The 15,271-nt window shown below is 39.3% G+C and overlaps 1 protein-coding gene across 2 annotated transcripts; it reads left to right on the forward strand.

Moving 5' to 3' along the window:
• The first annotated feature begins 6,963 nt into the window (after window positions 1-6,963).
• On the forward strand, window positions 6,964-12,771 carry LOC126787721 (protein PAT1 homolog). Of its 2 annotated transcripts, XR_007671259.1 has the most exons (6): window positions 6,964-7,454; window positions 8,055-8,191; window positions 8,564-8,614; window positions 9,179-9,242; window positions 10,189-12,488; window positions 12,593-12,771. XR_007671259.1 is itself a non-coding variant. In XM_050513620.1 (5 exons), the coding sequence occupies exons 1-5, from the start codon at window positions 7,367-7,369 to the stop codon at window positions 12,318-12,320; spliced, it is 2,472 nt and encodes an 823-aa protein (XP_050369577.1). In that variant the 5' UTR covers window positions 6,964-7,366; the 3' UTR covers window positions 12,321-12,771. The 2 variants fall into 2 exon arrangements, 1 of the variants encoding a protein (XP_050369577.1); XM_050513620.1 differs by having other exon boundaries at window positions 10,189-12,771.
• The last annotated feature ends 2,500 nt before the right edge of the window (window positions 12,772-15,271 follow it).

Genomic DNA, 15,271 nt, shown 5'->3' on the forward strand with positions numbered 1-15,271 from the left:
CAAACCCCAAGGAATGGTGGATGGACACTGGAGCCACCAAACATGTATGTGCTGACAAGAAGATGTTCTCCACCTTCGAACCATCTGAGGATGGGGAGATTCTGTACATGGGGAACTCTGCAACCTCCGCCATCAAGGGGAAAGGAAAGATGATTCTGAAGATGACCTCTGGAAAGGAGTTGACTCTGAACAATGTCCTGTATGTTCCGGAGATCCGCAAGAATCTGATTTCTGATGCAATGTTGAACTTTCATGGGTTTCGCATAGTGATAGAATCTGATAAGCTTGTTCTATCCAAGAATGGAATGTTTGTGGGTAAGGGCTATGTATCGGGTGGGATGATCAAAATGAATGTAATGACTTTGATCAAGAAAATGAATGAAGCTTCTACTTCCACCTACATGATTGAGTCTTCCAATTTATGGCATGGTAGACTAGGACATGTTAATTATGATACTTTGCGAAAGTTAATTAACATGGAACACTTACCAAAATTCCAAATTGATTCAAAACATAAGTGTGAAACTTGTGTAGAGGCTAAACTGACTAGATCATCTTTCCAAAGTGTTGAAAGAAACAGTGAACCCCTTGATTTGATTCATACAGATGTGTGTGATTTAAAATCAACGGTATCTAGAGGAAATAATAAATACTTTATTACCTTCATAGATGATATCACGAAATATTGCTATGTGTATTTGCTAAAATGCAAAAGTGAGGCCATAGAGAAATTCATTCTCTATAAAAAAGAGGTTGAGAATCAACTCAACAAGAAAATTAAGGCACTAAGAAGTGACCGAGGGGGTGAGTATGAATCGCCATTTGCTGAGATTTGTGCTCAGAATGAGATTATACATCAAAGGACTGCTCCATACTCACCACAATCCAATGGTGTAGCAGAACGCAAAAATCGTACTCTAAAGGATATGATGAATGCTATGCTACTCAGTTCTGGGATGCCACCCAACATGTGGGGAAACGCGATTCTCATGGCAAATTACCTTTTAAATAAGGTGCCCAAAAAGAAAGAAGAGAAAACTCCATATGAGTTATGGAAAGGGAGAAAACCATCCTACAAATATTTAAAAGTTTGGGGATGTTTGGCCAAAGTGGAAATTCCTAAGCCTAAAAAGGTGAAGAATGGGCCTAAAACGGTTGATTGCATCTTTATTGGATATGCACATAACAGTTCGGCTTATCGATTCCTAGTCCACGATTCGAATATTCCTGAAATCCATAAGGATACGATAATGGAATCGAGAAATGCATCTTTCTTTGAAAATGTATTTCCACGGAAGTCTAGAGAGGAATTTAATTCTTCTAAACGGGCACGTGAAGACAACTGAGCCGAAACTGATGATGCTCAAGATCAAGAATCTGAGTTGGAGTCCGAATCTGAGTCTGAGGTTGAACCTAGACGAAGTAAAAGGGCAAGGACCGCAAAGTCCTATGGACCTGACTTCCTGTCATATATGGTTGAAGGTGATCCCCGTACCTTCAAAGAGGCAGTTAGCTCTACCGATGGTCCTCGGTGGAAAGAAGCAATCAAAAGTGAGGTTGACTCCATCATGCAAAATCACACTTGGGAATTAGTGGATTTGCCACCTGGGTGTAAGCCTTTGACTTCCAAGTGGATTTTCAAAAAGAAACTAAAAGCTAATGGGTCAATAGACAAGTACAAGGCCAGACTTGTTATTAAAGGCTATAGGCAAAAGGAGGGTTTGGATTATTTTGATACTTATTCTCCTGTGACGAGAATAACCTCCATACGGATAGTACTTGCAATTGCAGCGTTGCGCAAACTTGAAGTACACCAAATGGATGTAAAGACGGCTTTCCTAAATGGAGATGTAGAAGAAGAAATCTACATGGAACAGCCAGAAGGTTTTTCTGCTCCTTCTAAGAGTAAGAAGGTGTGCAGATTGGTTAAGTCATTATATGGCTTAAAACAAGCACCAAAACAATGGCATGAGAAATTTGATAATGCCATGATCACCAGTGGATTTAGAATAAATGAAGGTGATAAGTGTGTATATATCAAAGACACTGAAAATGGATATATCATTTTATGTCTGTATGTGGATGATATGCTTATCGTTGGGAGCAACGATAAGATGATCAAGTCTACTAAAGACATGTTGAATTCTAAGTTTGACATGAAAGACTTGGGACTTGCTGATGTCATTTTAGGAATTAAAATTACGAGAACATCAGAAGGGCTAGTGTTGAGTCAAACACACTATGTGGACAATATTCTTGGGAAATTTGACAAGGAAGGTTCTGGAATTGTCAGAACTCATGTAGATTTGAATCTACATTTGTCCAAGAATAAAGGTGAAAGTGTTTCTCAATTAGAGTATTCAAGAATAATTGGGAGTCTAATGTACTTAACAAGTTGTACAAGACCAGATCTAGCTTATGCGGTTCATAAGCTAAGTAGGTACACGAGTAATCCTGGAGCTATGCATTGGCAAGCGATTGGAAGAGTACTCAAATACCTAAGGTATACTCGTACCTACGGGTTGCACTACACATCATACCCAGCTGTTATAGAAGAGTTCACTGATGCGAACTGGATATTTGACATGAAAGACTCAAAGTCTACTAGCGGATATGTATTTACGCTAGGAGGTGCAGCCGTGTCCTGGAAGTCTTCAAAACAAACAGTTATAACTAGATCCACAATGGAGTCTGAGTTTGTAGCACTAGACAAATATGGGGAGGAAGCAGAATGGCTACGCCAGTTCATAGAGGACATTCCTAGATGGACAAAACCTGTGCCTGCGATTGGTATACATTGTGATAGTCAATCTGCAATTAGCAGGGCACAGAGTAAGATGTATAATGGTAAGTCTAGACACATTCGTCGAAGACATAATACCATTAGACAACTACTCTAAACTGGAGTTATCTCTATAGACTATGTAAAGTCTAAGGATAATATTGCTGATCCTTTAACTAAAGGGTTAAACAGAGAGTTAGTTGAAAAATCATCGAAGGGAATAGGACTAAATCCCATTGGAAATTAAAAATCACTACAGTGGATACCCAACCTAGCTGACTGGAGATCCCAAGATCTAGGTTCAAAAGGGAAAACCAAACTGGAGAGATTAGTTCGGATCACTGTGGGGAGTTCCCCAAGTCCATTCCTATGATAAAAACCAGTGATACCCGTGAAGGATGAGGTTAAGTTAAAACTTTTAATGATTCTTATGCGTTGAGAAATCGAGCAGAGTAATGCGGGTTACTTTTAATTAAGAGATCACCTATGCAAGAGAGAAATGGGGCCGCTTCTAGGGGAGTTAATGAGGGCATAACTCTTATCAAACTACTTGCAGAACCAGGCGTGTGTTCCATGGCCAAAATGGGCACAAAAATGAGAACCGAAGTGTACCAGGGAGACTCCTGTGTAAAGTATGTTATCATTTACACAAATGACGAATAGTTCAAAGCATCACGTCTACTATTTAGTTAGTAAAGTAAGCATACTTTTATAAGGGAAGGTTCAAAGGGTCAAACCTACCTATCCTATGCAGGTTTCAACCGTAGAAATCTATCACCAATTTCTATCGAGTCTTTGGTGGCCAATTTCATTCATGTGGGGAATTGTTGGAAAATGGTTGGAAAAACGATTTAAAACCAAATTTTAATCGATTAATTAAATTAAGTTAAACTTATAATTAATCAAAGATGAACATAGATTTGAGTTCTCCATAATGAGGGCTACAAGATCATATGTTTGTTTGTGTAATTTGGTTTGTGGGTGAATAAGAAATTGTCACTCAAAGATGGCTACTTAGAATGAGGGAATGATATTTGTCCCACATTGGAAAAGAGAAGTGTTGAAAAGACTTTATATAGAATCCATTGTGTATGGATTGTAAAGTGTGTAAGCCCCCTTATACCCTCTCGCGCACGCGCAGGGGGGGTGCAAATCCTAGGTCGCAAGGGAAACTCGTGTATGCCCGTGCGACCTGCGGACACGAATGCAACACCGAATTGAGGGTCGGAACGCAGATTCTTTTTGCATTTCCGAAAATTCGGTTTTGACTTTTCAAATTCTCTTGACTGTTCAAATTCTTCTTTTGTAACAACTGAGTTATTGTGTGTTATGGAGAATTATAACAGAATTGAAATCAATGTTTATAACATATGTAACTCATATATGTTATGATTTTTTGATTTCTATAACAGCCATCTTATTAATTGCTGATTGCAAATCCTCACAGTATAAATAACCACCATCATTTCATTGCAAAATCATCCCATTCGAAACACATTTCTCTCCCACTCTCAAAGTTCTTAGTTCTTCTCTGGTGATAGATAAAAGTACCTTTCGAGTTCGTTGAGGGTTCTAGTTAGTAGTGCAACTTTCTAGAATTGTTTAGTCGTTATATCCTGGGAGACAAGCGCCAAGCATCCTTGCACCGGTAGAGGAGGCGTAAACGTCTTAAGGACAGTGTGGTATCACACACGTCTCGACTTGTTCTTCCATCACAAATCGTTCGGTATTTTTGTTGAATTTATTTTCGTGTTCTTCATTTCTGATTTATATTTATTTATAATTCAGCTTATTAAATTATATATGCAATATATCATTGATTCTTACAACACTATATATATATAATCCGTTATATCATATACATGTCATATTTCATAAATACGTCCGAAGACAAAACGTTTAACAAACACCATGTTAAAACCACGTACAATAATCACACCTCAATATATAATTCTCGTCATCAAAATGACCAATTTATATGAATTCATAACAGTATATAATATAGCGAACTATATATATATATGTACTTATGACCATTTATACAGTATATATGTAATCCACTATATCGTATACATGTCGTAATTCGATATTAAAAACTCTTGCAAAATCTTGAATCTCTGCAAGGGTAGATTCGTAAATATGTGAGATTTTACTCACCTTATCCACTCGAGCGTAATTCCACAATTTCCGTAGATAATTCATTTCCTTGATTTATCGATCACCTTTGAAAAGAAAAGAATTTAGAAACGTTTCGTAAACCTTTAAATGCCGAAACAGTAATAATAAGTTATTGTTCAGTAATTTCTGGTTTTACGAATTTACTGTTCACGGAGTTACTATTCATGTATTTACTCTTCATGTATTTCTGTATAAATACACATCAATTACGTATCCATGTACGTGTACCTACTGTTTACGTATTTCTATATGTACGAATACTATTTAAATGTAAATACTGTCTCAGTAAATAATAGTTACTGAATTACCCTTCTGAAATTACTTTTTACATTTACTGAAAGTAATTTACATTTACAATTACCATACATAAATAAAATTTACTTTTACTGTATGTAAATTACTTTTACATTCACCGTATGAATAAAAAAATTTACAATTTTACTGTGTCGGAGTTACTGTTCACGCGCCACCTCCGGCAGGCCGCGCGTGGCGCTCACGCGCCACTCACTGTGGCAGCGGGTGGGTCACACGCGCCGAGTCTAAAGCCGGCGCGTAGCACGCCACCGCTACCCCAAAACCCTTCTCCTTTCTACCACTCTCCTCCCTACGGCCTCGCGCCGCCTCCTACTCACTCCACGCACTCCCACGGGCCGCCTAGAGTGGCGGTAACCCCTCTCCTTCATTCACCTCCGATCTCCAACATCTCAGCTCCAAATCATATCACAACAATCAAGCTATACAAATCCCTCGCCTCAATCGAAGCTTGAACAGTCGAATTCATCACGGAGGAGCTCAAGGAGTCGCCGGCGTTCGACTTTCGGGGAGTGACTGAATCGCGACACGATCGCCCTCCAAAACAATTGCAGATGGTTCCACATGTGAGGACCGGTGGCGGGGTGCTCTCCTCCGAGCTCTTACGTCGCCGGAGACGGAGGTGTGAGCGGCGACAAGTTGCAGGGGCTGCAAGAGGCGGGTGTGACTTCTCGGAGGTGAGGAACGATGCGCCGAGCTTGGGGTTTGGTGAGGAGGGCCTCGCGAATCCGTAGAGAGCGGCGGTGCAAGCCACGAAGGGCTGAGGACGGAGATCGGGGAGGGAGAGAGATTCGGGAGAGAGAGGGAAGGAGGGAGGCGCGGGGGTGAGGGGAAGAAGTGGGTTTCTGAAAATGGAAACCCTACTTCAGAAATGTTTCCTTTTTATACCATTTTCTAAATCGAAAACTAACTTCCATCGTTAATAACGTTTACGTCCGACGTCCGATTAGAACGCGTCACATACTCACGAACTCGTATCGACGAGCTCTACAACGTTCGTGAAGAAAGTTTTCGCAACCGAGCGACGGAATAAAAGTCGATATATAGGTTGCGGTAACGTCACATTTTTCGAATTAAACGTTCCGAGCACATTCCCGTTTCTCGTTTCGTAACGTCGCAAACAATCATATTCATTCTAATTAAATTTCACAATTTTATAGAATTCAAATCAAACCAAATATTGTTTGAGAATTAGGGTTATTACACATCATATCCTGTAGTTTGTATCCACTTTGCACTATAAAAGGCTCTAATAAAATTGTAGTTGAGTGACTACTTTTCTCCTTCGTTAATATAAGAATCGTATAATACATTCTAATAGAATATCATGAACATGGATCCTCATTTATCAGTCATAAAAAGTCAAAGACCCCCCTCTCCTCTAAGAATATCAATCAATCATGCACTATATTCTATATAGTATACATCAATTCTCAATACCCTCATTGGAAGTTTAGGTCTCTTTTCAATGATACATCATACAGATCATACATCTACCATCTCTTCCCAACCATAACCCACATAAAATAACCAAACAAAAAAGACACACATAGCTCCCTTTCAATCATTTTTTCTTTGGCTTAAGAAAATCAAAAAGTATTTTCAACAAACTAGCTTTCCACCAAAAAAAAAATTAGCCCTTTTTATTTTTAAGAAAAATAAAAATAAAAATAAATAGTCACCTCTCACCTCACCGTCCTCTCTTTATTTTTATCAATCTATGCATCCATCGATCCAGCTGCTCTGCAAATACAACAAACACCAAATAAAAAAGCTATCAAGTTCTCAATCTTTATCTTAGGGTTCTCTCTGTTTCTCTCGTTTTCAAATCCCCCACCTCTAAAAATCGAACCTTTTTCCCCTTAAACCATGAACAACTCCACCCAACCCACTTCACAGATCTTCTCTACGATTCCCATCTTACCGCTCTAGCAGAAAACCCTACCAAAGTTTTCACCTTTCAGGGTTTTTAGTCATTTAGATTTCAACGTTTTTTTTTGTTTTGTTTTGTTTTGGGATTCAACCCTTGTTTATTTTTGGGAATTGTAGCTATTGGGTTTTTGCACTGTTTTGAGATATTGAGTGTAGGAAGATATGGAGAGGTTTGAGAGTGGGAGTAGTATTCAGGAGGCTCCCTGTTCTGTTCCTCAGGATCTCAGCCAGTTTGGTGTTAATTCTTCAGGTTTGGTTCTTTTGGCTTTTGTTCAAAATTTGGTTTTGTAATTTGCTGTGATGTATTTTGGTGCTGTTGCTTGTTATTTGGATCTGGATGTGTGTTTTGTTGCTGATAGAACTGTGGAGTAGAGTGAGAAATTTTAAAGCTTGAATTTTGATGCTTATTGCTTGTAACTAAATGGGACAGTGTGGAGAGATGAGAGGTGCTGCGGTTTTACGTATAGGTATGACTGTATGTTGTTTTGAGTGTAGTTATTATTACAATTAGTTGCAGGGAATACTTATGAATATGCTTTGGTAATACTATTCAATATATACTTCATATAGCTATAGAATTAATAGTCAACTCAGACTGTGAATGAGGTCTCCTTTTTAATGGCCCCCTTCTTTACGTGTAGAAACACCAATTTTGATTAGTTGAATGACTGATAGTTGCAATTCGATTTTCGATGGGTGTTATGTTGCAGTAATAATTGTGCAAGTGGTTTGGCTTCTTTGTTATATAGTTGCATGGTATATTACGTGAAAGGGAATATTTTCTGCTTAGTTTTCTGGAATAACTATGTTTGATTCAGTTTTCTCATGGACTTCTCTCTTTATGCTGCAGGGGAGTTATTCGATGCATCACAATATGCATTTTTTGGTCAAGATTCTGTTGAGGAAGTTGAGTTGGGAGGTTTAGATGATGAAGATGAGACTGCAGTTGGGCTTGAAGAGGAGGAGTTTCTGTATAATAAAGAAGAGGTTAGACCTTTGTGTGTCCTTGTTCTACAACTCATAATTGATTGGGTTTAAGCTTGCTTTAGTGATAATCAGTTTTTCAAAATACTAATAAACCTCTTCTTCAAGAAACTATCATTGTATGCATAAATCCTTAGCTCTGCAGTTTACTAGTTTTATGCATGCCTCATGTTAGCATTACGGCGAGTCTTTTGATTTGAAATTACGTCTTTGGAAATTTTGATAGATTTTTTTGTCATCCAATTTGAAATGTTAAAGTTTCTTAAACGGTGTAGGTTTTCAATGGTACAAATATTGTTGTATATATTAATATAGGTTGAGCACACTAGTGCAAAATATTTGAAGTGGTATAACTTGCTATTTTCTTATTGTCAGATTGGTGTGTCTCTATCTGATGCTGATGATCTGGCTCTAACTTTTGAAAAGGTTAGTCCACTACCTATGTGATGATACATCTGGTAAAGATCAATGATTATATTATAATATAGGATGAAGTGCATTGTAAATTAATTCAAATTGATAATGTCACCAACATTTCTTCAATATTGGAGAGTTATTTCATTGATTTTTGGTCTAAAAGGGTACTATTAAATACTGTAAGATACAATGTGAATAGTTCTTCCGTTATTTTTTCAAAGATCTTACTTAATATCCAAAAAATTAATATTAATCATACATCTATGATGCATGTGAGAAGCATAAAATCCCTTCTGCATTTCTTGGCTTGGTCAGACAGAAGGGCGGGATGTAGGCATAGTAGGACTTAGTTTAGTCTGTTCGGTATAAAAGGGCTCAAGAGGCGTTCTATCTTCTGTATCAGTTTTTAGTAGGATACTCTTACTATTGTTTAAATTACCATATTGTTGCCACATTGCCACTACGCTTTCTGATACTAATAACAAGTTACTTGATTGGTTTCTGCCTGTTTCTCCTTTGGTTAGTGTATCTGGAGTCTTCTTTTTTGTCCTCTAAGTTGCTATTTTGTTGCAGTTGAACAAGGATGTGAGTGGAACTTGGAACACCGGGATAATTGGTGATAGAGGATCTAGAGAAAGTGAGTGCTCATGTTGCAAATTTCTTTTGGTGATGTTAATGTAGTACTGATTACTGCCTGGTCATTGTTCTTTATCTATACTTTGTTTTAAAAACTATCTTGCAACTGTAAGGGGAGAGATGTCAACTGTGTTTTTATTCTGAAAGTATATTCCATTTTGTTTGAAGTGTAGAACAGATTCTCTCCAAAACAACACTTACTCTGTAAATTGACTCCATGATTGAATCACACATGTTATTGTTGGTTCTTACTGGTCCCATGTTTGCTTATTTATTACAACCCATTCTTCTAAACTTAATCATTAGAACTTTGCGCTCATTATGGTCCCCACTATTGTAGTCTATTTATACAATTCTCGGTTCTTATATAATTAGTGAAGTTAGATCTGTCTGTATGTTTGTGCGTGTTTTTGGTGATGGATCCCTTTGTTGATTGTTTATTCTTTGATAAAGTTTTTAAAGTGCATATTGAGTTTGTCTTTGTAAGTAAAGCTAGAGGTATAACGTGTTAGAATGAGTTGAAGTTCAACAGTATTTACTACTATAGTGGTTCATTTTCTTTATTGTATAAAGTTCTTGTTTGATATAAAGTTTGTCTTTTACATATTGACTGGGTTAAATGGAGGATTGGAATGTTTTCACTCATGCTGTTATCTGTATTCAGTCCAACTGTGTAAAAAAGTGGTTAATATGGTAAAAAGAGATTCTAAAACACCAGGAAATAGATATTCTTAAAGACTGGTGAGAGAGGTCACTAGTACTACATGTCTTATGCTATTCTGCAACTATGCTCTAAATATCTGTTAGCCTTCATTATGCAATCAATCTGAAGAGTTTGTCAGAGATAAGATGGTATAAGTAAACACACCTTTGTGGTTATCAGAAGTCATTTGAGTTGTGTTACATCACTTCCACTCAATTTTCTGACCATGACATGTTTCTATCAGGTTCATCTGCTGCTGAATGGGTGCAGGATAGTTACCCTAACTGGATTGACGAAGAAATTTTTGATGCTGAAAGCATGAGAGATGGGAAAAGATGGTCTTCTGGGCCGTTTTCTTCTATGCATCCTACAGAAGCGAAGCCTTTGTACAGAACATCCTCATATCCTGAGCCTCCACAGCTGCTGCAGCAGCAGCAGCAGCAGCATCAATATTATTCGAGTGAACCGATTCTGGTGCCAAAATCTTCCTATACTTCATTTCCACCTCCAGGTGGCAGATCTCAGCATGGTTCACCTAACAACCAGTCAGGCCACATGAATATTCCTTATGCTGCCGGTGGACCCCAGGGCGGAATATCTTCACCAAACCTTTCTCCCTACTCTAACTCTCCACTGCAAATGAGTGGGTTGCCTCATGGATCACATCTTGGTGGAAATTTGCCTCATCTGGCGCCTGGTCTTCCGAAACATAGTCGTCCCCTGCAGCAATGGGCCAATCAAACTGGTTCATATGGAGATCATCCCAGTCATTTAAATAATCTATTGCAGCAACAGTTACCTCATCAGAATGGTTTGCCTCCACAGTTGATGCATCAGCCACAACAGCCGCATCCTAGAATGCACCATCCAGTCCTGCAACCATATAGTCATATATCAGCAATGCAGTCTCAACTATTTAACCCCCACCTTCCTCCATCCCCACCCTTGATGAATAAATTTGAAGCAATGTTCGGTTTGAGTGATATTAGAGATGAAAGGTCGAGATTAGCTCAGAAAGGTAGACAGAATATGCATTTTTCTCAACATGGCTTTGATACAGGCAGCTACAGGAGTGGTGGTCGGTGGTCGCCATTTAGGTCCAAGTATATGACAGCTGATGAAATTGAGGGTATAATGCGAATGCAGCTTGCCGCAACACACAGCAATGACCCATATGTAGATGATTATTACCACCAGTATTGCCTTGCAAGAAAATCTGCGGGGGCGAAGTTGAGACATCATTTCTGTCCAACTAATTTAAGGGATCTTCCTTCTCGGGCACGAGCTAATGCTGAACCACATGCTTTTCTCCAAGTTGATGCTCTTGGGAGGGTTCCATTCTCGTCAATACGCAGGCCTCGGCCTCTTCTGGAAGTGGAGCCACCAAATTCATCTAGTCCGGGCAACACTGAACATAAGGTTTCTGAGAAGCCTCTAGAACAGGAGCCAATGCTTGCAGCTAGGGTGATAATTGAGGATGGACTTTGTCTGCTCCTGGATGTGGACGACATTGATCGTTTCCTACAATTCAATCAGCTCCAAGATGGTGGAACCCAGTTAAGGCGTAGGCGTCAGAGCTTGCTAGAAGGGCTTGCAGCATCTCTTCAATTGGCCGATCCTTTTGGGAAAAATGATCACACAAATGGCCCTGCTCCCGAGGATGATTTTGTTTTTCTGAGGTTGGTTTCTCTGCCCAAGGGCCGAAAGCTCCTTGCCAAGTACCTCCAGCTCCTTTTCCCAGGTGGTGAGCTCATGCGTATAGTATGTATGGCCATTTTCCGCCATCTGAGGTTCTTGTTTGGTGTCCTCCCGTCTGATCCAAGGGCTGCAGAAACTACAAACAATGTTGCTAGGGTTGTTTCATCATGTGTTCGAGGTATGGATCTTGGTGCACTTAGTGCTTGTCTGGCAGCAGTTGTCTGTTCGTCAGAGCAACCTCCGCTTCGTCCCATTGGGAGCCCTGCAGGAGATGGGGCTTCCCTTATTCTTAATGCTGTTCTCGATAGGGCAACTGAACTCTTAACTGATCCTAATGCCTCTAGCAACTGCAATATGACTAATGGGGAACTTTGGCAGGCCTCGTTTGATAATTTCTTTGGCTATCTGACCAAGTATTGTGTGAACAAGTATGATACTATAATGCAGTCACTGCTAATGCAGGCCCCCATGAATATGGCTGTTATTGGCTCAGATGCAGCCAGAGCTATTGGTCGTGAAATGCCAGTTGAGTTGCTACGTGCGAGCCTTCCCCACACTGATGATCACCAGAGACAATTGCTATTAGATTTCACGCGGAGGTCCATGCCTGTTGGAGGATCTAACAATCTTGACGGGGGAAATAGTGCCCACATTAATTCTGAGTCGGTGCTAAGTTGATGTTAAAGCCAAGTGAAGGATACTTTGGAAGATAAAAGGCTTAATTTTGAAAAGAAAAGGATTCTGAGCGGGCACCCAGTTGGGTTGCAAAATTCTTGGGTTCTGTGTACTTGTGCTCTATTCAGGCAAATAAATTGGCGGGTTTATAAGGGCATAGATGTGATTTGGGTAAGTTTGGTATTTTAGGTCTTCATGTTCTTACATTCATGCTTCACTGAAAAAAACTTATAAGAAAGCTTCTCTTTGTAATCCTTTTAAATCCGATGGTACAGGTTTCCTTTTTATATCTTTTAGAGGGATATAAGGGTAGATAATTTTCCTAGACTTTGGAGCTTATTTTGATGCTCTGTTGTGGAATTCTTAAGATAGGGATGTAGAAGAGCGTATTTTGATGCTCTGTTGTGGAATTCATAATATAGAGATGTAGTAGGCATGTACAGTTTTCAGTGCAGTTGATCCCACATCTGTCTAAAGTCTAAACACAAGGGTGAGCAATATTAGCTGGTGCATGGAGCAAACCCAGGATGGTGATGCTGATTTTCAGGTTCTTTTGGGCAAGTCTACATTTAGAATGTCACCTTTTGTGCTATTATTTCTTCAAGGATGTTGTATGAAGTTCTTATTTGATTATGTTACTGTTCAACTACATTGTGGCAAATACCACTTGGGGACATCAGGTTTAAGTTTCTTGCTGTCCGGACGAATAGCATTATGTCAAGTCTGTTGTGGCTAAAGTTTTGTTTATGTTTAGACATCCTCGGTTCCATTTTGTTAGTGTAGTAGCATGTACACTATGTACACTGCGTCAGTTGAATTCTGAAATTTACTTTATTTTGTGGCCTCCAATGTACAACCTTTATTACCGATGATTCATACTTCTGTCCGTCACCTTGTTCGCTGAAGTTGGATTACATTGTTTTCTTACAGTGTTCTGAGTAGATATGCTAAAAAGCGAAGTACTCGTTTTGCAAATCATTCAAAATACACATTACAACGTGTGAAACGTTCTGCTCCACATACAGTAAACTGTCGATGTTTGTGAGTATATATGCCCAGGTGTGAATATTCTACACTTTTAGGTATGCTTTGCATTGCTTTTGTTAGGTGAATGAGGACGAGGGTAATCAGTGGCGGAACGCCTTTAGGGCCGGAAGGGGCTGTAGCCACCCAATGTGGTCAAAATTCTTCATTAAACCATGTATAATTACTATGAAAGTCTCTAATTCCTATACTTTGGCCCCCTCAAAAATCTTATAATCATTTTTGGCCCCTTCATTCCTTTCCATCAGGGAGGGAAAGTGAGAGGTGGAAGGAAACAGTTTCCGCAATTTTCCTTGAAATTGAGATTTATTTTCTTTTCCCGCTCTTTTTACTTGGGATTCTAAACGCAGGAAAGCAAAGTCTTTCCTTTCCCATTACATTCTGTGAAACAAACATAGCCTAAGGGTAATCTGCAGATAGGACGATAAACAAGGCAGGGGAGGGTTTATAGAGCTTTTGATGCCCCTATTCATGTCCAACAAAGGCTGCAGACGAGAGTGGGGATCGAAAGATCTTGTGCATGACAAAATGATCATCAGAACGGGTTTAGAAATCCATGTAGAACTGTAAAAGTGATTCACAAGGAAATTGAAGGAATAAATTGCTCCATCGTCTCCAACTCCTCACCACCGTACAACTTGTAACCTCTCTGTTTTCAATCAGTTTATATCATTTGTCTACGTTCGGGTGCTACTCTTTTCTTTTAGCATTTATCTTAGAGATCCTGAGGTGAATAATTCAACCTTCTGAAAGCATCACTGCCCGCAGCCTTTAGTAGCTTCTATCCCCATGCAGGCAGTACATTGATCCAGGACAACATTGCTTGATTTGCTTCAATCTGCTGTAGTGAGAAGGGGCCGCCTTTATCAAAGCTCAAGTGAACCGTCCCGTATCCAACGTTTTGGAAAAGCCTAATCTTTGGGGTTCTGAAACAACTCCAACTGCCATGTAATCAACTAGTCCAGGCCAACTCCTTGAACTCTGAGGAGTTGCGATAAGGGTCAGCATTTCTCACAAGACAGCAGATGATTCTACGCTAGGCACGTTCATATCCGCAGCTGGAATGCAGTGGCCCTCTGTTCCCAGTTAGAGCCGTAGAGGCACTTCCACCTGCAAACTTTGGTGTTGCAGCATCTAAATACCCGCAATTAGATTCTTCAACAAGATTTTACTTCCACATGCTGGCTGGTTACGAAGCTTGTAGACCAAGGCATACTGTTTAATGCATATAGCATTTCCCTATATTATATCATCTCTACGATCTAAAGGTGCAAGCCTCGGGTTCTGTTAGGCGGTTAGGCCACATCAATCTTGGGTGAATGGGCGACCATGTTGTGTCAAACTCGGGCTCTATAATCCCCTTGCCATATAATTGACATAAAGGAAACACTGTCGTTAAATGTTTCATGTATAATCACATCATGCATACGTACGAACAACTTTACTCACAATTTTGAAAAAGATTTCTGCCAATGTTTGAAAAATTCGTACGAATAAGATTTCCCCAACTAATGACCAATGCAGTAAGCAAATTATATTCTATGTTGGAAGGGTATAAACTTTAATTATCTTTGTTTTCTGTAAGCTAGACTTGCATCTATAGGTTATAGCGTTTTTAATTTTACGTTAGTGGACTTATAAGGACTATCAAACCAATCAGACAAAGCAGCCGGCCAAGCAAAGCAAAGCAACAGAAAGCAGAAGCAGTTCAGCAAATGGAAATTAACAAAAGGGAGTTCTTGATACAATGATACCTATTCATAATCAACATAGGATATGCAGCCAAGAATATTTTGGATCAAATAACTTGGTTATAATTGGATTTATCTTCTGTTTACTTCAATATAAAACGAGAGATGCTTAGCCACCGTCACCAACTCTATTTTGAACCAACCCAAGAATTAGAAGAT

Source organism: Argentina anserina, chromosome 3 (genome assembly GCF_933775445.1).
Source record: "Argentina anserina chromosome 3, drPotAnse1.1, whole genome shotgun sequence".
Lineage (NCBI taxonomy): Eukaryota > Viridiplantae > Streptophyta > Magnoliopsida > Rosales > Rosaceae > Argentina > Argentina anserina.

Excerpts from the sequence above, each read along its gene's own strand:
- LOC126787721 (XM_050513620.1), top strand. The coding sequence starts at position 7,367 with ATGGAGAGGTTTGAGAGTGGGAGTAGTATTCAGGAGGCTCCCTGTTCT. Across the intron at positions 8,615-9,178 it reads TGGCTCTAACTTTTGAAAAG|TTGAACAAGGATGTGAGTGG; the intron begins GTTAGTCCACTA and ends ATTTTGTTGCAG. Across the intron at positions 9,243-10,188 it reads TGATAGAGGATCTAGAGAAA|GTTCATCTGCTGCTGAATGG; the intron begins GTGAGTGCTCAT and ends TGTTTCTATCAG.